This window comes from Pterocles gutturalis, unplaced genomic scaffold, assembly GCF_000699245.1.
Source record: "Pterocles gutturalis isolate BGI_N339 unplaced genomic scaffold, ASM69924v1 scaffold13872, whole genome shotgun sequence".
NCBI classification, from domain to species: domain Eukaryota; kingdom Metazoa; phylum Chordata; class Aves; order Pterocliformes; family Pteroclidae; genus Pterocles; species Pterocles gutturalis.
Window position 1 is genome coordinate 88,785 of NW_010110475.1, and position 23,544 is coordinate 112,328.

At 36.0% G+C, this 23,544-nt stretch overlaps 1 protein-coding gene across 1 annotated transcript in view; it reads left to right on the forward strand.

The window, feature by feature from the left end:
- The window catches only part of LOC104461715 (voltage-dependent calcium channel subunit alpha-2/delta-3-like), a gene marked incomplete at its 3' end in the record, with an annotated part of 194,885 nt that overhangs the window by 88,087 nt on the left and 83,254 nt on the right, over positions 1–23,544 (forward strand). Inside the window, exon 3 of the mRNA XM_010073396.1 lies at positions 7,738–7,854. Within this exon, the coding sequence (XP_010071698.1) occupies positions 7,738–7,854 (117 nt within the window). The remainder of the gene's footprint in view (positions 1–7,737; positions 7,855–23,544) is intronic.

Genomic DNA, 23,544 nt, shown 5'->3' on the forward strand with positions numbered 1-23,544 from the left:
TATAGTGCCCTTGCAATGACTGTAAGATACCTACACCGTGTGTAAATTATTTTGCAAGGAAAGCAGTAGCTCTCCTTGTCAAGTCTGCTGATAACAAATTTCCCAGGATAGCTGATCTTTGGCTGTAATATACCAGGTACAGCTTTGAGTAGCTAATCATAATAAAATAATATGCAACAAATATTGATATATTTTTCACTTGAGAGTGGGGAGTTTGAGGCAACAGGAGTTCCTCAGATACCAGTGTGTGGCAAGAGTCAACTGTGACAGGCTAATGTAGAGCTCCTTGGAGTCATTTGATAAAGTGAGTAAAAATTTTGCTGCACAAAAGAAAATGAGTGTGCCAACATACTGGTCATTGCTGATGGATTTCATCAACACAAAGAAGTTCAGTAAAGGTTAATAGGAGTGTGTAATGTGGTGTAACACAAACTCCCAATTATCAAGGAGTTCTCTAATGTCAAGATGAGGAGAAGTGTGCTGTTGTCACTCGTCTTTCCATGCAGATCAAGCTGAACTTAACAAAGTTATCTGTGGTCTGTTGCGCAGGGCACTGGAAGAGTAACCAAGAGAGCTTGTTCTCTTTGTAGTTCTGAACCATTGTGTGACATTGGACATGTCACTGAATTTTTATATATATATCTATCTCCATATCGTCATGTACAGAATGGAGATTATCATAGATACTCCTTTTATAAAGTCTTTGGAGCTCTGTGGATGAACTAAAATAATGTTGTTTACAAATGCTCACCAGCAATCAATAACAAAATAAAAATTATGTTTATTATTGTTTATTTTGTTAAGGCCTTTAAAGGTTCTCCATTGAATCCATTTTAGAGTAAGGAGGACCAGATAATGACAGTGGCACTCTAATTTAAAAAAAACCCACACCACCATAGGATCTGTGTGATAATGGGAAAATACAAAGTCTTTTACTAAGGAGAGATTCACAGATGAGTCTATCAGAGGAGTGCACCATCTGTATTTGGTATGTCTGCTGTGGTAGTGCCATCTGAGTACCCTTCTGCTCAGTGGAGAAGCTCGGATTCCCGCTCACGTGCACATGTAATTCTGGAGACTGCTTTTTATTTGGCTTCAAATTCAGGTTTATTCCAACAGTGCGTATATAATTAGTGACCCCTCACTTCTAATGAAGCGTTTAGAGGCTCTGCTGTATATTTTTAAAACCTCTGCTGGGAATTGCTCTACCATCTCTCATGTGCAGAAAGAATGTGTGCTGCTGAGGTGGAGCTACATAAGGTTTGAACTTTGACAGTTTGTGTCCCATCAGTTTGAACATGGATATTGTTTTAATATAATATTGTCTTATAAATTGCTGTGATACATTTTCCACATCAAGAACAATTTATATTCTTAGTTTTGATTCAAAAGCTCAGAGCTGTATTTTGCTAACAGTAGAAAGCCTTGCTTTTTTCCATAGCTCCTTTAATTTTGACAGAACTGTTGATGGTGTAAGGCTGCACCTAATGTGACTACAGTGTCAGTTTGCTCCACATAAATTGTAGGGTTTGGGTTTTATAATTAAAAAAAACCCCAAAACTCAAAGTGTAAAAAGGAGTAGGTGTTATTAAAGCACCCTAAATAAATGCCATTTGTTTTAAATTTTGTGCAGTAGCATTAATAACATGCGTATAAAAAAATCATTATACAATGAGAAGAGCATAAAAAAGTGATTGTGAGCTTTATTTTCAGATGGTGATGAGAAATAGATTTGTGAAAGAAAAACTTTTTTTTGTGAAGCATAAAAATGTAGTATATTATCAACTTTCTGATCCCAACACTCTAAAAGGACTTGACCTAAAAATCCGAGGTTACTTTGGGTAAGAATGTCAACATTAGTGAAGAAATCCATGGGTTTAGGGGTTAAGAATTAACCAAGACAGAACTCTGTTTAAGACTGACATAGCTTTTAACCTTCTAACTAAAGAAACCACATTGAGAGCTGCAATTTGTATTAGATTTAAGCTTTTTGCAGCCTTTCAGGCTCATTCATTGATTACGTTTGATTGTCAGGACATCTCAAATATAAAATTAAAATAGCTCTAATAAGCCAATTAACTCGTGGCCCTTCAAACCAGCACTGCTGCATGGAAGGGAGTCACTGTTAGGACTGACATGGCAGAGTGTCTGAAGCAAGTTTAAATGGTTCCAGCAATGCATAGCACAGCCCTTCTACTGGGCAAGACATATTAATTGAAATAAAAAGATGGTGATTTAATGAAAAGTGTATGTGTCATGGTTTAACCCTGGCCGGCATGAGCACCACACAGCTGCTCTTTCACTCTTCCCTGATGGGATGGGGGAGAGAATTGGAAGGGCAAGAGTGAGAAAACTGGTGGGCTGAGATAAAGACAGTTAAACAGGTAAAGCAAAAGCCACGCACAAAACAAACCGAGGAATTAATTCATAATTTCCCGTGGGCAGGCAGGTGTTCAGCCATCTCCAGGACAGCAGGACTCCATCATGTGTAACTGTTACTTGGGGAGACAAATACCATCACCCTGAACATCCCCCTCCTTCCTCCTCCTTCCCCCAGCTTTATATGCTGAGCAGGATGGCATATGGTGTGGGATATCCCTGGTATCAGTTGGGGTCAGCTGTCCCAGCTGTGTCCCCTCCCAGCTTCCTGTGCACCCCTAGCCCACTCGCTGGTGGGGTGAGAAGCAGCAAAGGCCTTGGCTGTGTGTGAGCACTGCTCAGCAACAACGGAAACATCCCTGTGTTATCAGCACTGTTTCCAGCACACATCCAAACCACAGCCCCTACTAGCTACTGGGAAGAAAATTAACCCTCTCCCAGCCAAAACCAACACATTACATTTCTGTAATCTCATTTTACATTTGCAATGTTAAGACTTGACCATCTGTGTTTTTGGTGGTTGTTTTTTGGTTTTTTTTTTTTTTTTTTTTTTTGCAAATGGCGTGGAGCAACATACTTTTTTTTTTAATGTAAACAATGGGTAGGTTGAATGGATACTTAAACTTCCATTTGCATGCTAGTTCTGTGTTTTTGTTATAAACCCAAAATGTATACATGCATATATATTTAACATATATATGACAAAAGATCTCAAATAGCAGTATTTGTAAAGTGTGTACAATTATGTGAGCTATAGCTATGAATACACCTCAGAAGTGTACATCAATTCCTAATATGCAACAAAAACTGACAGATTACTTTTGAACAATTATTATAAAATTCATGTTGGGTTAAAACCTTTCTTTAGTCAGGATGGTAGTGGTATTTACAGGCTCTGAAAATCTGAGAGAGTGGGAAGAATTTTCATCATAAATGGCTGTAGTGTTCTGCACGTGTACCCACAGACTTGTCAAAAGACTGAGATTAAGGACTGTTTACACCCTTGGAAGTAACTTGACATATTTTTATATACAGCATAAAGGCGATTATCTTGATTTTGATGAGAGTTGATAGAAGTAGATACAAATAAGAATACAAGGTTCATGCTTCTCTTCGGAGAAAAAACAAGGAGAAAAAATTCAAGCTGTAGCTGACATATGGCATCTTTCTGCAGTTGTCTTGCTTTGAGAGGATATTTATTTTCCTGCCTTGGTCACTCAAACTTACATGGTTTTTAGTGTGAGGCTTTTTCGTTTGGTATTGGTTTGGTGTTGTTTTGGAGGTTTTTTTGGTGTTGGTGTGTGTTTGTTGATGTTTCAGTGCCAAATACTTGGGTTGCATTATATGCTTCAGACACGAGTTTTGTATAGATTGCTTTCTGATAGGTTATTTCCAGATGATCATTTACTGAGCAAGAAAAAAAAACCCCACACCTAAATCCGTGGAAAGCGTTAAGTTCTGACAGTGAAGTACTGTCTGTCTTTCCCTGGCACTTATGTGAAATGATCTGGCAAAACAGATACTGAAGACATAATGTATTTTTTTGTGTGCTTTTTCAAATGATAAATGTTCTTGTCTCTCTGGGGAATTTCTTACCAAATGCTTGTTTTGCAAACAGAAAGAATCAGCATTTCAAGTATTTTTTTCTATAACACAGCAAATTAAAGTTGTATCTCCTCAATCTTCTAGACAATTGGAAATCCACTTATCAAAAGAAATGTCCAGCTGTGACTAACTTTTCATACACTTGTTATGTAAGTCATTTATAGTGAAGTTAAGGCTGTTTGCTTTCTTTAATAATATTACAAATGTGTTAGTGGCTATGTTACAAATGCTGATGGAATTTTTCAGTATCTCTTACTGAAATATAATTATAGAATACTGAAAATATCAAGGGTTTCTTTTTTTTTTTTAAAAAAAAAAAAAAACAAAACAAGAAACTTTATCGTCAACTTCATCTCTTTCACATGGCAGGGAAATAGCTATTTAAGGCACTGCTTGGAAGAGCCATTCAGAGAAGCAGTACTACAAGGTAGTTTGCAAGTCTGGAATATAAAAGACAACCTGGCCCAGAAGCTTGGTTTTTTCACCCCTGTCCTTGATAACATTTTGCTTAATTGCAACCACAGTGGCAAGTTGCTCTTTTCTCCAGATTACATTAAAATAAAATAAATAATTTCCTTAAAAAATCTATTTCAAATTTATTTCCAAGGGTCAATGTCTTTGCTGTTTTAGCTAATTTATTTAAATTAAACCTAAATTTAATATGTAAAAAATTAGTGGTAGGGAAATGACGAGAGCCTGGAGGTCAGGCTCTGCAGTGAAAGGAAGAGAACCCTTTATTAATGACGTCCTTTGTTACAGTTTTATTGTGTTTTTGTGTTTTCATTATCTGCTGTGATTCAGGTTTCTTGCATTGATACTTGATATAAAATCAACTTCATTATAGATTGAATCTAAATTCCCAACCTTGTGCCCGTTGAGCACGAAGAGGAGGTGCACAGACACGTGCAGATTAAGCTGGCACCTCTTCCCTCCGGACACAATTACTAGAGCACAAGGATACTAAAAACAGCTGGTGTTTTTTCCAACCACATAATTTCTTCTGTTTTGGAACCTTCCACTGACGGCTGAAAAAATAATAGAAGTATTTTTATGGCAATGAAATACTGGATGTAAAATACATATTATGTAAACCCCTTATTATGTAAACCTCTTGGTTGCCAAGGTCTTGCAGATCAAGTAAATACTCCTAGTTTGTTGCAAATGCTTGTGAAGGTTTCCAACAATTGACTAGACATGCACCATGCAAGATGTGTGGTCTTTTCAAATAGAACTTAAATAATATCTTCTGTTTCCTCCAGTTTTTTTTTAATGTTGGAATTTGGCACTTAAATTAGGAAAAAATTAATTTATGTACTATGAACTAGCATAACTATAAAATCATAAATTGTCACTTAAATCATTCCCGTCTATTTTGAGTTCAAGTTATAATTAATTTCCAGAAGCCCCAGTTACTCAAAATCGGGAAGTGTGGCTTTGTAGTATGTTCTCATAATAGTCTATTAGACTATATGGTATGATTCTCTGTGCCTAGAAAATTTTTCTACTTCAACTGAACCTTACAGTTTTCAGACACATGAAGTGAATAATCGCCTGGTTTTCTTCACTTGATAGCAAAGCTTAAATCAATAGGTTTGAGGACCTGAAAAACAGTCTCTTGAAGTTATGCATTTTAGAACACTAAGAACTGAAAGGTCAAGTCTGAAGGAAGCAGTTTTATCAGAACTTGGTATGTTGAACATGACCTGTGCATCTTGGAATAAGTGATTTAAATTTGTACTTGATCTGCTGACATAATAAATACGATAATTGGTCACGACAGTGCATTTTGTTTTGTTTATTTTCAGTTCTCCAAAGCTTCAAATCCTGTGGGATGTGGACAGACTTTGACATCATTAATTAACTGGGAGTGTTTTCAATTTACTGTTCATTTACTACATTTTATCACAGTTAGTATAGTTACAATAACATTTGTCCCTCTCTTGTCTACCATGTTTTTGCATTTTCTCCAGTAAATTAAAAAAAAATATATTTTTTTTTTATTTTAGACAAGTCACTGTGCTATACTAAATTATTTTTTTCAGTGTGGAGAGCAGGGAGTTTAGTAGTGGCATAAATGGACTTGCAGAATTGAAATCAGATCTCTGCTTATGGCATTTAAATGGAGACCAAGAAGGGGAAAAAACCAAATCTCGCCTCCTGCCTCCAGGGAGCAAAATGCAGGTGGTCTGCTTGAGGTTTCTTAGGTTTCTTAGACTACTATTAAAATCTCAGATAGCATAGTGTCTCATAACAGGAAATAGTGCGGAAAAAAAATGAAACTATTACTGAAATTACAGAATATAAAAAATTTAGTGTCTTAAATATTAACTGACAGCTTTGTATTTTTTAACCATATGAAATTGTCTGCAAATGATGTTTTATCAAATATCATTTGTTTATCAAAACATTTGCACAAGTTTTTACAAAAAAGTATAAACTTTAAGTCCAAAGTGTCCCTTTGCCTTGAAAATTGGTTTTGTCAGAAGAAATGGGTACAATATGTGCAGGCATTCTCTTACAATAGATTCCTTCCTTCCGTCACCAGCCAGGACATGACTGATCCTGAGTTATTCACTGTTTTGATCATTTTAGTGTTCAGACAGGTGCTTTGAGCCACTGTTTTTGATGCCCTTATTCTTTCTTCTCTCTCTGGAGTTATATAAGGTTTGGAGATAATCGTAATTCTGTAGGCAAATTTTAGTGGTAAATCTTTTTAATGCTATTCATTCATTTTATGACTCAAGTATTGTGCTGTGGGTTGCTCTGAGAATCTGCTTTAGAGGTTTGGAAGATATTTTTTGCACATAGGGCTAAAGCTGGCAGAGGCTAGGTGTGCTTTTCATCTTCCTCACGGTATCATGGAGGTGCAATTATGTGAATAGGTTACGGGTTCGGTCATGGGCAATGATTCATTCATTGCAACTGTAAATGTTTTAAATTGAGATAAGCAAAGAATAACTATACTGAAAGCTGTTACTTCTTAGAGTGCAAGCTGCAGTGGAATGACATTTCTGTATAGTATATTCTTACAAGCTTCATTGCGAAAATGGGTAAAGAAAAAAATGGAAAATAGAGGATAAAAATAGTTTTGAATATATCTTTAGTGCTTACTCGGTCTGCGAGTTATTCACACTGAAAAGAGACCATAAGCTAATGCTCATCCATATTGTATAAAGGATACTTTTATGCTTACATTCAGATAAAAACTCATGTTTATGTGGTTTATTTAGGGTTTTCTTTGCATAGAAAGTTAAGAATGTCAAGATAAGCTTGTAGTATAAGTATTGATTATGTAAGTGTTGTATAAAGCTTGTGAAATAGACATCTACAGGGAGTTCAGCTGAGGAGGAGGATTCTGGGTTGCTAAGGTGTGGTGGATTGCCAAGCGTATCACCGGTTTTAAATGATTCTTGGATGGGACATGAGGATTTCTTACTGCTTTTTTTGGCTGTTGCTCAGTTGCAGGGAAGGGTAGTTTAAATGTTGTGAAAGGGAGTCATTTCATTTTCCTACAGTGCACAGTTAAATATTTTCTATTATATGTTCTTAGCAAAGTTCTGGTTCTAACCCAGTTCTGGCCCTGTGGCAGCATCTTGGCACAAAGCAGCCTTTTGTCACACAGACATCAAATAAATGAAGAATTTCAGCAAAAGTGTAATATGAAACTAATAATTAGTTGTCAAAATTTCATCTGGTTCCCTGTGAATAACTTTTCCCTAATTCTTTTCTCTTTTTTTTATTTTTTTCTTTCAGAAATACAAAGAATATGAGAAAGATGTTGCAATAGAAGAAATTGATGGCCTTCAGCTTGTGAAAAAGTTAGCAAAGAATATGGAAGAAATGTTTCATAAAAAGTCTGAAGCCGTACGGGTAAGCAGCAGATCAACCTGCTATTTCATTCTATAATGTAAAACTAAGTATATAATTTAGGCTCTGCTCTGAAGGCTGTACTAGCAATTGAAGGTGCTGAAGCAGAAATGCTAAAGTGTTCAGAAGTGTTTTAGGATCAATGTTCAAGAGAATAGATATAAATTATTTTATGCCATCAATAGATAAATGCAAGATAGTGTAACTACATTTGGACTACCAATTTCCTGTATGACTTTGTAAAATAAAATATAATTTCTGTTCAGTAAAACATAGCTATGTATGCTTGTGCATTATAATGGTAGATTTCAAAATATCAAACTAATGCAGGCTTAATTTCACCTCTCACTATTATAAAATTAGTATTGTAGGGAATCATATGAGTTCGATAACTATCCTTTAGCTAGAATCTAGAAAAAGATGCAGATACCTCATATGGCACTAAATCCAAAATTTCTCTCATTGTGGTAAGTACTACATCACCCTAAAGGCAACTTATTAAGGATCATTAAATAACTACATTGAGCTTTCTGTACTTCTGTAGGTTTTAGTGGGTTTTTTTCTGTTCTGATCCTTCTGTTGTAGGTGCTTTGGTGTACTATTAGGTTAGATTTACCATAAACAAATAAAAATTTCTGTCTTCTATGTTTTACTTTATTGAAAAGCAGTTCATTGTAATGTGTATTCTAAAGAATCACAGGTCTTCCTGTTGTAGTTTTCATTTTAAATTATTCTTTGGTAGAAATTTAGGTGACTGTAACATCAGCTATACCAAAAAACTCATAGGGCGCTATGGTGATGCCATTTACCACCAGCTACTCTATTTCAGCCAGATTTGTCTGCTCAGTTGAGGTTAAGGTCTTTTTGTCTCAACTGCGGATCTGAAGGCATCACCCAAGGGCAGGGGTTCCATTTGCGTAACCGTAGATACAATTTCGCCTTCAGCCTTTTGTTATTTGTAATGGTGCAGAAGGGAGGAAGGAATTTGGCTATGGTTTAAAGGATGAATTTTCTAGGCTGGTAGTGAAGTAAAACATACTTCAGCTTGTAAACTGAGCACAGTTGGCAAGGGAGCAGAGAAAGACAAACATGGAAACCTGCAATGCTATTTTTACAGCCTGTTTTTCGGAGGAAAAACTGCACTTTAAGATGTGTGCAATAGCCTCCAGAAACCTGCGGAATATTGACTTGGGAGGGATGTTTTCCTTGTTCCTTAGTAGAGAAAACTGCTGCCTTGAGATCATAGCAATGTGAAAAAATCATTCTCAGAGCAGCACTAGTTGAGAGCGAGAAGTGACCAGCGAGCTGCACACTTGCTGGTTGGAGGAGCTCTGTTCCATCAGAGCGGAGTGCTGGTGGGGAAGAGCAGCGAGTCTCTCAGTTCGAGCTTTGTCACAAATGTTTTCTGTGGTTTGTGAGTGTTTAGAACTGGTTTGGCCTCTTCAGACAGATGGTGTATTTATCTAAAGATAAAAAAAAATATATAGGATGAATCTAGGCCACCATGCTCTGAGTAAAAATAAGCCCAAATTCTGTGAAGTTAAACTGTGGGTACAGTATTGTGTGAAAGTGTTTTAGTGCCGGAAAAAGTGACTGAAATCCAGAGCTGCCTTTGGAACACTTCCATCTTTGGAAAGGAAGCTGGGAGCTTGGTTTGGACAGGGTCACTTCTTTTTAAAAAGTGATCTGTTTAGTGTACTTTCCAATAAATGTATTCTTTTTTGAATAATTACATAACGTGGTCTATTTTGGTTGCTAGTGATGTAGTGAGTGGCATTTTATGTTTTGGTAATAAGTAGTGCTTAGTATTTTGTGTACTGATAAGTACAAAATCCTTTGATACAGTGCAAGTTTTGCACGAGTTCCATCTTTGGTACATCATAGCTAATTTTCTCCCCATATCTGGAGAGGTGAGATAGGAGTCACAAAGCTCCCGTGGACCTAAGACCTCCGCTCCATGCTGAGATTAAGTCATACTGCATCACCTTGCTTCTAATAGAATAGAATTTAGACACAAACTTTTGATGGAAACTTGTACAAAGGGCACTGAAACCTAGAATTCAGAGTAATGCTTTAGATATGCTGGTGGTAATATTGGGTAAGTACTAAATGAAGAGTACCTTACAAAATGTCTCTGAGCCCTAGAAATAATGAGGTGACTGTTGTGAGTGTTCAAATCCAAGCGCTCAGAAAACATGTTCCAATGTTATCCCAGACTGTTACCCTGCACCACTCATTGGATTAGCTTCAACTACACATGAAAATCTATGGTTTAATTTAACATACTTTTTAGATAAAACATTTTAATCAACACAGTTTTTCAGGTTCTAGCAGATATAGCAATCTGTGACAAGTATTCATAAAGCCACAGTATATAAAAGGTTTAATTTGTGGAGAAGGCTAAGAGGAAAGACCTGGAAATATAGACATAGGATGGCTTGGAAAGGCCTTCAGGTTTTTTTTTGTTTTGCTTTATGCTTTCAAACATGTTAGCTTGTTCAAAGCCAATAATCACATTTGAACTCTTCTCCCTCCTCCCCCTTTATATTCGGGTTGAATTTTTATCTTTCTGTCTCATCGCTTTTCACAGTGATTAGTTGGTTCAGTGTGATTTTTATCATATTCATCCCCTGTTTGAATTACCCTTCAGTATGCAATTATCCTATCACAGAATGTCCTATTTTTGTGCTGTCAGATACATAAAATAAATGGAAAACTGAAAGTGTTCAACCAATTATATAACCTTTTGTCATCTACTTACTGATAGAAACCCTTGCAAATAACTTTTTTTTTTTCTCTCCCCAGCCCCGCCTTCCCTAGTGCTCACTATTTACCTTAGATTTATGTCGGTTCAGGATATTCCTTTTAACCATTCCCTTCCTAATACTGCCCTACTTGATTAATTTCAGAGGGACAACTTCAGATTTTATTTTGAAATTTTTGTGATATGATTTAAGTTAAAACCATGGCAGAGTGGTTTTGACAGTGTTGCTGATGCTTTGTTTCTAGCTGTGACAAATGCAGATGTATACATTTGTCTTTAAGACTATGACATTCAAGTTGGGAAAAATCTTATCGCCCATAAGGTGGCATAAGTTGAAATATTTCCTGCGTTGTTCAGCCTTGGGTTTAGTTGTACAACCAAACCCAAATAATCCCTTTGAGAGCCTTGCGTAGTCCTCTGTCAATTGTGGTATTGCTTCAGTTGCTTTTCCTGGACTTTCAGTGATTTCACACACAAGAAATGTGCTTGATCAGTCTTCAAGTTAGCTGTGATTTTTTTTTTTGAAACTGAAGAGTAATAGAGCATGATGAAATAATCATTAGTAACAAATGACTACCACAACAAACTTAATAGTGAAAAACAGGTGGAATTAAAACTATTCATTTGCTGCTTTTATTTTTCCTAGTTAATGGTGTAATAGGAAAAAAAAATCAAAGGAAGCTAGGGGGAATTGTAAAAGAAAGCAAAATGAAAGATAAGTTACTATGGAATATTCAGAATGTATTCTTAAAACTTTAGCTATGTGGTTAAATTTCTATCTTCATTAGTGTTTCTTTGCAAGTAAAGAGAATTCTGTAAAAATGATTGTTGATTTACTTGTAAGATGGCAAATCAAGTGTTAAAGACTGTTTCTTTAAGGCAACTACTATTGCTGCAGCAGAAAATGCAAATAGATTTCTTTTTATTAACTTTTTCCTACTGTAGCTACCTGGTGTTTATTGTGAAACTGATTCTCATTATAACTGTACTGTGAAAAGCAATTGCTGTTGTACAGTAATTCAATTTCAGTGCATTCATGCATCGCTAAGCCAGTGGGGTTTATCTAGAGAAACCTGGGACTTTAAAGCTTTTTATCATGAAATTCCACATGCAGACAAACATTCTTCCAAGGAGTAAAATAGCAGCATTTACATTTAACAAACATTTGCAATGAAGAGGAATGGATTTTTTTTTTCCCAACGATGAATTTTACATCAGTCTTTAAACTGTTTTCAGATACTATTGGGATGATATTGTTTATGCACAGTTTAGAAAGTACAATTTATGTGTTTGAAATGTTTGTGCTTATTCATATACATATCTGGTTGACATTCTAGTCTCTGGATGTATATATGTGTGGGTATGTATCTTCATACACATGTAGTTTGGGCTTAGTATGTGAAATATCAAATGCAATTTACCATTTTTTGCATATATATGTACATATATAGATAAGCAGAATATTAAACTATGTGTACTGAGTCCACATATTTCCAAGGAATTGCTGGTAAATTGGTGTCCTGATCAATAAATTAATTTTTATTTAAAACACGTGATAGGATGTTAAATAAGTGATGTGTTGGTGCGTGCAAAATGTACTTGTCTGGATGAACACAGATCATGGCAAGTAATCCAAAACTGAGAGTGAAAGGTCCTAAACAGAGGAAGTTTCTTTCACCATAGGAGTATTTTGCAGTGCTCCGAATAGATTTGTCTATGGAAGCTCAGTAAAGAAGTCACAGTCAGTATTGTAGTCAGTGAATATAGCTTTTCTTTACAAACCACCCAGAAGTACTTTACTGTTTTCTTGCATGTGTTTGGAATTTCACTGATTTTTGGTGTGTAAGTTAATGGTAAGTTCCTCCCCATCTGATCAGACACATTGCTACAGAAGGTAGTTTTTGTCTTCTGGTTGGCTGAGGGTGGCATTCAGAACTGGATTTTGAAAGCAGATATGTAAGTAGACTGATTTCTTATCCACTGTTAAATACCTTTCCATCCCAGGAGTTGTTGCAGTCATTCTCTTTGAGATTGCTGCTTCCAGTTGATGTCACTGAGCTCATACAAGAGTGTAGTCACAGAAAGTAAACTAAATAAAACTCAGGTTTTAGAAAGGTGTCATTCTTTCACATGTTTTCATTGATAGGGAAGTTTTTGTGTAACATTTTTGGGGGCTGCTTTTCTTCTTAGAGTGGATAATTTTTGTCAAGTTCTTTGACTGAGGTTGTTGACTGCTTTCCTTCTCCCCCATTTACTTATGAACCTATTGTCACCTTTGTCAGTGGTTAAATCCCTCAGAATCCTCAGTGTCCTCAGAATCGGGGACTGGATACAGGGAAGAGAGTCTATATCCTCACTGACGAAAGGCAGAGAAAAGAAAACTCAGTCATGAGAAGGGACTGGAGAACACAGTGCAGTGAAAGAGTGCTAGGGGTGATGTAGAAGGGACCTGAATAAACTATGGGAAGTTTATTTCATGGATGAAGGGTAGAGACAAAAAACGTAGTGGTAAGATGTCATATGGAAAATGGGAACCTGATATAGGATTAAAAATGAAACAATCAAAAAACCAAAGAAATGCACCTTTCTGTGGAATAGTCTTAGATCTATGTTCTTAATACATTGGAACTGTGTTTTGGTTTTGTATGTGCGTGTCTGTGACCAAAACAGACATAGTTCTGAATACAGGAAGAGTGTATCTGTTGAACTAGATAAAATAACATTTTTGTTCTGTTAAGTTTAAAAGCCTGGCTTAGATAAAGATATTGTGTGGAAAGTACATTTGACACATTATGTTGAAGGAACATTTAACCCTAAGTAGAAGTACTAACCTGCAGGGTCATCTGAGCAGGTTATTGAGCTGCTCTGGGAAAACATATTGTCTAAACATTCATAGGACCTGCAAAACCTTGGATCTTCTGTGCACCTTACAGCTCAAAACACTTCCCAGCAGTATAATTATCTTGCTTTTATGTCAAAGATCGAATATATCAAATGTAGTTACTACAAGCCATTGCCAGTGTCCTAGGTCCATTGTGTAGTCTATTTTCTTACAGCCTGGTGTCTCTGGTGCCAACATCATTATGTATAAAATAATCTGGTATTCCTTCCACTATGGTTTGAAATAGTATTTTAAAATAAGTCATCTGCATAATTTTCTGCCTTTTGTTTCTTAACATATGATCTGTGAATTAAGAACTGCTAGAATGTAATCTCCAGTTTACCTTCCTGCATACTGGAGAATTTTTGTAAACATTGTTAAATCAGGGAGGTTGAAGTTGTCACTGCTATGTCATTATGCCAATTAAAAGCATTTATTGGGGAATAGAACGTTTCTGCATGGTAGGGTTTAGTATTTAGATTGTACTTTTGTTGACTTAGAAGTTGAAAAATATAGACTTCCCACAGTGAAGGACTATTCCAGGTGAATTTTGAACTGATATTTTTTGAGACCGTTTTAGATGTACACTGTCTTCAGTGTCCACTGTGTATTTTATTATACTGTATTTTTATTCTGATTTTCTATCACTTTCATCAAGGCTAGATGGGGAATGGCATTCTTGAGAACAGTAGCAGATAATCATTTATGTTTCGTTCATGTAATAGAAGATAGGTCTTAAATGTCAAAACTTATTACTTTGCTAGGCTTACTGTTTCTAAATGTAGAATAAACACTTTTTTCACTGTCCACTCTGTTCTCTCACTGAGCTAATTGGCATTTGCAGAATTAGAAGGAAGAAAAATGAATATCAACGTGCACACTTTAAAACTGTGCTGCTTAATGGGTGCTATTCTAACCCCTGGTTTTGGGTTGGGTTTTTTTTTTTTAATATAGTAAGACGTGCTGGTTTTGATCAGCAGATAGAAATGCAAAAAAAATAAAAAATACCATCAAGTTTATAAAATTACTAGAGGAAAAAAATTATAAGTTGTTGTGGGTGGAAGGAAATAATGGTGAATCAAGCCAGTGTCACTATAAATAGTTTAAAATGACATAAAAAAGACATAATGAATAAAGGAGAGATGGCTACAATTGTGTTAATTACTGACAACAAATTAAAGGTTTTCAGCAACATTTTTGTATTCACATTTGGTATTTTAACTGTAATTGTTGCTAGTTACTTTTGGTATCATTTGAATTTTGCTCATAGTTCTATTGGTCTCCTTCATATGTAAGTGATGATTTTCTGTTCTAAAAGCATTAAGAGCTTTATTTACTTTTTGGCAAATTAGACTCCACTGGAAAATGAGCCGACGGTTAGCAATCCACATAACCTTGATAGTCATAGTTTGAAGAATATTTAAAGGCACAGCAAATAATTTTCTTGTTTATTGCCATCGGACTTAAGGGTTGCTTTTGCCAAATGTGTAGAAATTAGGATCTTTGAGAAGTGAAACATTAGCAAACCTGTTCTAGTAGAGGTCAGCTGTATCACTTATTGCTTCTTTGCTTTTTATTTTGAGTTTCCCAAGAAAGTGGTATTTGTAAACAGATACTGCTGTGAATTCTGAAAGGGGAAAAAATAAGTTTCTTTTTATTGGAGTGTAGGTGGGCTTCTCTTCTCCTTAGCCTTCATTCCCGTCACATATCTTCAATATGAGGGCTCAGACTGTCCTCGGGGCATGTTGCTGGTGAACAAAAGAAATTAAGGGAGAAGGTACAATCAGTTTATCTTGTACCTGTACTACCTGTGCAATGGAATAGATAGGTTTAATAGGAGTTAGTGATTTTGTCTGAATCATAGCAGGGAGACCAAGTTCATTAAATCTTAATCTAACTCTTATATGTCCTAAAATCCAGGTTAGCTGAGTCTACAGACAGCTATTCTTTAAATAGGTAGGGTGGGGGAGCAAAACCTTCAAAACTAAGTTGCTTTTTCTCATACATTGAGTTTCTCAGTGTTTTATTTCCACAGAATGAAAAGAAAACCAGCAAAAACTTCAGGGACATCTTTCATCTGCTACTTAATAATTTGTTTTTTAAGAGTTCAGGAAAGTCTTCACTGCAAAAACTTTAATTAGATCAAAATCAACCTTTATTTCTTTGCTCAGAATGAATTTTGTCATTCTGGTCTCTAAGTACTCATATGTATTAAAGAAAACTTGAATATAGAAAATTAGCTTGGTCCCATTTAGGAGATTCAGGGATACATATTTGTGAAGATTTTCAGAGAGGTATGTATTTAACCTAGTATGTGCAGTATCTAGGATCAACTGTTTCCTAAATACATGTTTTTATGGCTCTGCAAATTTGGAGCTTTAATTGTCTTGGTACAGCTTGAAATAAATATCTACAAAAAATGAAGCAACTTGAATTATACTTTGAATTTAGGCTGTCTCTAGAACTCTGGCAGGTTTGTATGATTAAAAAAAAAAAAAAGCCCACACAATCTAGCCAGTCTTTGGAAATTTAGTTAACTTCTTTTGCAAGTTCAAGTTTAGAAAAAAGGAAAAAATTCTCTTAAGAAAAAAGGGAGAAAATAAAGACTTGTAGAGAAATCCTAAAAGCATTTGCTGCTGGGGATGATTATGATGGTTTCATCTTCAGTGCCGAGAAAAGAAGTTAAACGTATTTAAAGATAGTGCATTCAAATATAGAGCACTTATCTGAAAATACAGGCAGAGAGAAAAATCAAACCAGCCACTTCACAGAATAATTCTTGTATTAGACTTCATTGCAAAAGTACATAACATTCAGTCTTTTCCATCAACAACATAAAATATCTTTCTACACAGCAGGAAGAAAACAGTAAATTAGTTTCGGAAGAATGAAGTAGAATAATTTAGCCTCATGTATCCTTCTTTCTTATCACTGTTTTAGGGTATTAACATTTTAATATTTTACATTAACATTAATTATTTTAATAAAAATAGTCATATTGTCCAACTTGCTGTTCAATGTGTGATTTTTAAACTAGTCACTTCAAATATTAACGTATTATAATTAAAGTTTAATTCCCCTTGCACAACTGTCGCCTGTTCAATTATAATTCTTATTTCATATTGTGTATAGAGCAACCTGGTCTAGTGGGAGGTGTCCCTGCCCGTAACAGGGGGGTTGGAACTAGATGATCTCTAAGGTCCCTTCCAACCCAAAACATTCCATGATTCTATATACATATTATTAATTATTTTTTTGGAATGATAAAAATGATCCTCAAGTTTTAGAAATACCGGTACTTTTATGTCACTAAGAATTGATGAAAAATGTTTGGTCAGCTCACTTTTAGAGTGTTTACTGGTACTTATAAATTGACTTCTTTATTCTCTTGAGAAGATGCACCATAGCTTGTTTGCTGTTCGTGTAACACGAGCCTGATTGCTGAAATCTTACATACATCCAATTTAATGCTTTGATAATGAAAAAAGTATCATCTTAAATTGGGTATAACCCGCATTTGTACAGAGCTGCTGCCTCCTTTTTTTTTTTTTTTTGTTACAGGAACGATGCCAAACTTCTCTGTTGGGTCTGTGGAGCGTGAGGGAGCACTTAGGAGCCGTAGTGAGGAGGAGCCTGTTAATAGCTTTTGTGGAGGCATCTAATGAATGGTCATTTATCAGTGTTTTGAGTAGGAGAGAGACTATCATCTCTGAGTGATTCTTCATTTTGAGAAATGAACAAAATGGTATAGCCCTGACTCTGCAAAGTTTTTGAAGTGTGCCTCTTGGCTTGTTGCAGTGTGCCCCGGGGAACTGCTGCTTCTGCAGCCCCCTGCACTTCGTCACTTGCCTCCCAAGTACATGGAGCTGGCCAGTTACCCTGCCTCACCCTGTTCTTGGGTCAGGAGGTACATCAGGTCCCAAGTGCTGGATTTCAAACTGTTTGCCCAAAAGGTGACTGTGCTGAGCTAGAAATAAACTGGTGCCAAACCAGTTTGGCAGTTGTTTGCAGTGTCCTGCATCCACCCAAAACGGCTGCAAGTCTTCCTCCACAGTAGCTCTTACAGCCTCAGAAGCTTTTGAATTAAAAGACCTGTAAAGAGAATTTGTTAGTGGTTTTTTTTTAGAGCTTTAACTTTTCTCTCTGCTCTTTATTTGTGATAGAGCTTCCAGCCAGTATTGTGTTAGGTCAGGTACGTCAGCTTAGCCTAAACTGCCACTGGAGCACCATTGCGAGAGAAGAGCCTCCTCCACAGGTAACTGAGGGCAAATACCCCATTTATCCTCTTCACTCCCACCTGTCTTGAGTTCATTTAGCTTCAGTGTAATTAGATAGGAGGATGCCTGCTTAATCTAAAATACTTTGTTTAGTCTGATTGTTATATCCTCTCTAACAGCTGGATAGGTGTTCTGAATGTTCTGGTCAGCACTTACGTTCTCACCTTTGGGATTTTTGTTTACTGGTTCAAAAGTTATTCTGCCCCATTGCATTTTTTTCCCCTGGACACCATAGATACTTTTATCTTCTTATTTGAATAGAATTGTACTTTATAGATTTATACAGTAGACCTGTATAGATTAGCTTGAATCTCATAGTGCAGAAATTCTGCTGGTGGTTCAAGCTTTGACACTGGAGAACTACCAGCTTTAGGGGTGATAGGAGGGGTGGAAAGAATCCCCCTAAAAACATAGCCTTGCTGTTTATCAGTTTTCCGATGGATTAAAATGTGCTTAAAAATAACGTGTTAACAGGTTTCAAATTGCTTCTAAGAATGGCCTTGACTTTGAACGTGGGGTTTCATGACAACGTCCAGGCCATTCTTTCCATGTACAGAGGCAAAAGGATCTTAAAACATTTGCGTTGTAGAATTTGGATTTGTGGAAAGGAAAGCAGAGGACCAGAGCTCTGTGAAGCAGTACTGCAGTGCGTTTGTGTCAGAGCAAGGACAGAGCCCGACACCTGTGCTTGAGATTGCTTTTCTGAGATGATAGAATTTGAACAGAGCTACATAATATTCTTCTTTCCAATATTAAAATACCACAAAAACCGATGTCCCCCTTCTGCTCCCCCCACCCTGTGATTTTTAATTTGCTAAGTCCTTCTTAAACGTTGTGCCATTTGGTGCTGTAGCGATAGCAGTAGTGGAACAACAGTGCAGGCATTTAGTGCAGGTAACATCTTGATATTAGTACCGTGTAACTATGCCACATTTATAACTTATTTTACTGTCCATATCAATAGATACAACTAGGTATTCTTGGATCAAACACATTTCTCTGTCCTTCAAGCTAGCACAGCATATCTTGATGATTGCTTCTGGCAATGCTGTGCAAGTACTTCAGGAGGACAAACTGTTTGAATAAATGACAACAAAAAAGGTGCTTCATGGAAGAAAGAAACCATTCAAACTAATACTATAAATTGAAGTTTTATTGATGAATCTGGTTTTTGTTTTAAACTGTAGCAATCATTGTGGCATAATGCACGACAGAAACACTACATTATAGAAAAATCTTGTGCCCTGTATTTCTGATAGGTCATTTCAGTGCCATGAAAAAATGCATCAAAAACATTATACACAAGAAAAAAGGAAATCACTGCTCTGATTTGTTTTAAAAACGAGCTGGAATTGGAGAAGCAAGCTATGCTGCAGCAAAGTGCCCTGAGACCGCACTTAGAGATTTCATGCATCTTCGCATCACCCTTCCCAGTTTTATCATAGCATGGACTATATGCTACAACATCCCTAAAAGGATGACAAGAAAACTTTTTATATGTGTCAAAAAAATTTGCAGAATATGAGGTTAATTCATTAATTCTTATGTTTAAGGATAAGACAGTATTTAAAACCACTTCAAGTAGTAAATATTTGGCACATGCAGGGGATGCTTTAAGGGATAACACTAGCAAACATCTTTATTTGCTAGTTTATACCTTGCTTTGTTTCAACAGTGGGCTTTTGGTACCCTTTAGAGATAGCACAATGAGGGGATTTTGTCCTTAACACACTGAGCAGACTAGAATAAAATTGGTCATTAAAAAAAAATGGTTTATATTGTAATTTTTCATCATATGGAAAAAACTGGGTTTTGTCAGGAAAATCATATTTTTATCACTCGTTTCCCATATCTTGTGGCGAGATGGTAATTTAGCACTTTGTAAATGTGTCAGTAAATTAGTAATTCTAGAGTAATTAATTTAGCATTTATCTTAATTGTCTTATATTTATGCAGTTTTACTTTTTTACACTTGAAAAATATTACTACAGTGTTATTTTTGAGATGGGTATAAGAAGACTAAATTATTGTAATGCAAATATTTTTGACGTATGAAAATGGAAATACAGCCTTGATTTGTGAATTAAGCAATTTTCTTTTAAATGTCACCATGAATCATTATAGAAATGGGAAGTTATTTTCCTTTTGCTTTTAGATAATTTCATGCTCATGATCTAGAAACTAAATTGGTAACCTCTCTTGATGTTTATATTTGACTGAAGTTCGATAAGGAATTGGATAAATTCAGAAAAGATGAGCCAATGGGTGGCTAATTAATATACTGATGGACAGCCTTTAACACAAGAAGCCCATAAAACACTGATTGCCATAAACCTTTTTTCTTAAGTTCTGTTCTTCAGCACGCACTGCTGACCACTGCTGGAGAGAGGTTTGGATCTCTTGTCTCTTATGTGCTGACATTACATGGTGTGATAACACAAACTCATTGCTGTGATTCTGTAAACATCTTGAAGAGCTGAACTTAAAAAGTTATTAGATGCGTGCTGTGCTTTTGAAAGACTGAGTAGTTTGAGCTTATGATACAGTTCTTTGGGAGCTGGTATAATCTTTAACTAAAAAATTCTGTTGTATTTTACAAAATGCTGTATGTTTCTGGCTTTTGTCTTCTCATTCATCATCATGTTTTCTGAGCTCAGATCAGTGTGATACAGTGTCAGACACAACCATATGCTGAATCTTCAGCTTTGACTTTTCTGCCCAGAGAGAGAGGTGAACCATGCAGATGGCCCTGGTGGGGCTTCTTTGTACAAACCCAAAGCAATGTTAAAAAAAAGGGCACTGCATGATAAGAGTGAAGAAAAAGGTCCTCAAACCTAGATCAACAAGAAGTATGAAAACATAAAAACAGAGAGCTGCCTTGGGATTACAGTAGTCTGAGGTCTTTGGGGTACTTTTTCTGTCTTCTCTTTGGATGTTGAAGTTCAGCTTTGCCACATGTCATACCATGCATGTTGATGGATGTGAGCAGAAGAAAGAGAGGTGTATTTTTCCTGTAATTATAATCAAATGTTGCTCACCTGTTTTAACCAGATCTACATCTCTGTGAGAATACCGGCAGTATCTTACATTCTGTTCCTGGATTCAGGTGGTAATTTTTAACTCTTCTCCAGTACCCTGTTCTCCTTTTGAGGACACAATTAACTGGTAGAAATACATTTTGCTACTCAGTTTCTCTCCTGATTACTGTAATGCGATATATCACATAAACGCTTCACAGGATTGCTTGTCGTTTTTCATGACTAAGGAGATAGTGTATGTACTTGGGAAGCTGTGGGAATGGAGGTTAGTTAATTATTTTAGGCTATTCCAAGTGACAATCTGCACCAAAGGAGTTATCAGTGCTTTGATAGACTTCCTTCAGCTGGGAACTATTGTAACTCTTGGTTTTGGAGTTTCATAGGAATGCTTTAATTGCCTCGGTTCTTCCCTCTATTTTTTAAGCATGTGTTCTCATTAAAAAGTAATAATAAAAAAATTCCTGATCACTTTTTTGTGTGGCTTTTGTACTGAACTCTCAAGGCAATTAATTCACTTGTTCCATGCTGTACCAGTACTGGCTGCCGCTCTCTTCCCAGATCCTTTATGGTCTGGCTGCTTCCCTGCCAACATACTGCTTGTTGAAGAACTCCTCTTGCTTTTTTAATATTTTATTGGATGTTTCAGTTTTGGTCTACTTGTTGATTTTCTTCCTTGTTTATCTAAAGTCCTCTGTAAACTATTTTTTCTTAATGATGCTGAAGTCTGCCTTGTCTGTACTGCTGGGGTGCTCATCATGTGATGCTTCGTTTTACCTTTTAATCTGTTCACCCACTACCTTGCTCCTTAGATTTTTTAAAACTACGGTGGTGTACTTTTTCCTTTCTCCCATGATTAAACCAGTTATTTATCTTTGCCATTGTAAATCTAATGAAATCAGCATTGACTTTCTTATTTTATCTTTCAGGTGTACATTGTATTTATGAATATAACATACCCTATTAGAATTACCTGGTTATTGTGAACAGATAAGGAGAACACACAAGTACTATTTTGTGATTACCCTGAGGTGAAATTCCAGGAAGACTTTTCATTTCTCTTGTGATACTTGGCTGAGTGCACTGTTTGCTAAAGAAACAATAACTGTAGGCATGTGTCTTTTGGTGCATGAGTTTGCAGGACAGGTACTTTTCCTGTGAAGAAATAAAGACAAATAGAACTTACAGCTGTCAATAACAATGAAAGAGATGGAAAAGTCACAAGATGTGTTTTGTCTATAAATGAGGTATTTATTTTGAAGGTAAGGATTTGAAAAGAAGGCTTCTACCCTTTCAGAATGCTAGAAATGATGATTGAAATGAAACCAGTTAAGCTAATAAACTGTAGCTGAAGATACTTAGATTTTCAGTATTTCTTATATGAAATACTTAAGACTAAGACATAGTGGTTTGGTTTAGTTTGGTAGAATTAGCTTTTCTAATTATTTGGTCCTCTGAAAAATCCATCATGAATTTGTGAATGGTTCTAGCAGCTCCCTGTGTCTAGAGCTGGGTTATCTTAATTTGTTTTTGCATTCTGAAGATATTGATACACATTTTTAAACATCAATTACTTAACAGTTGTGCTACCTCATGTCTGAAAAGTCTCAGTGAACCAAGTAATTTTTTTATGAAGAAAGATTAAGAATTATATGGTCTGGTCTAGGGACTGAAGGAGGAAGAGGGGAGTTTATTAGAATATGTTTAAATGCTAATGGCTAGATTTGAAAGTCAGTCTTTATCATGCAGGTATAACCCAGACTGAGTTTTGCTGGACTCTTCTTTCTGCATATGTCTTGGAGTACTAAAGTGAAACAGGTGAAAAAATGTAGTTGTCTCAGCATTACCCCTGATGACACAATCAGGTGACGGCACAGAAAAGAATATGGTTTTACTACAGGACCAACAAAGAAATAGAGAGTAGTTTAGAAGTGTTTAAAAAGTAAGATAATACAAAATAATGGCTTCTATATTACATGTTCCTAAAACATTTTAGTGTAACATATTATTGAGTCAATCTGTAGGCATATATGTTTTTAGTGCTGGTACCTCATTAGAGCACACGTCAGGTATAGGAGAAACCTTATCTTCTGTAGCTGCAAACTTGCAGCTGCTCCCACTGAGGATTTCTTGTTTTAAAGGGCTATAGGATGTAGTCAACACAAACTCTAGGTTTTCTGGATGGCGTAACTATAATATTTCATCTAAAATGGCAGAGCTAAGTCAAAATTAGAAACCTTTCATATATTATACATGATTAAATGAAGTTTTATATAGCTTTATTCTGTAGTAGAAAAGTTGGGAATTGTGGTGTCGTGTAGTGCTTCATGTCATAATGACAATTGCTCTTACATTATTCTGGTTATGTTGTGGAGCACAGACTCAGGAGGATGCACAACATTCCAGGTGTAAATATAAACTCTGCAATGTTGTTCCAGAATTCAGACCAAGACATTGAATTTACAAGTAGCCATAAATGTTGGGCATTTCTTCAAGAAGAATTTAGTGCCAGTCCTGTGACAGGAGCTCCGTGCTGCATACTCCTACATATGTTTCACTCGCATACAAGACAAATCCATGCTGTTTGTGCAAATCTTACAAGGTTGGAATCCTTGTGGGTACTGATGTAGTTGATAATATACTTTATTTCTTCTTGCACAGCATATAAATGCCACTGTGAAGAGGCAAGGATGTAGGATAATGAAAATCATAAGCTCTAAGCTTTAGGTTAATTTT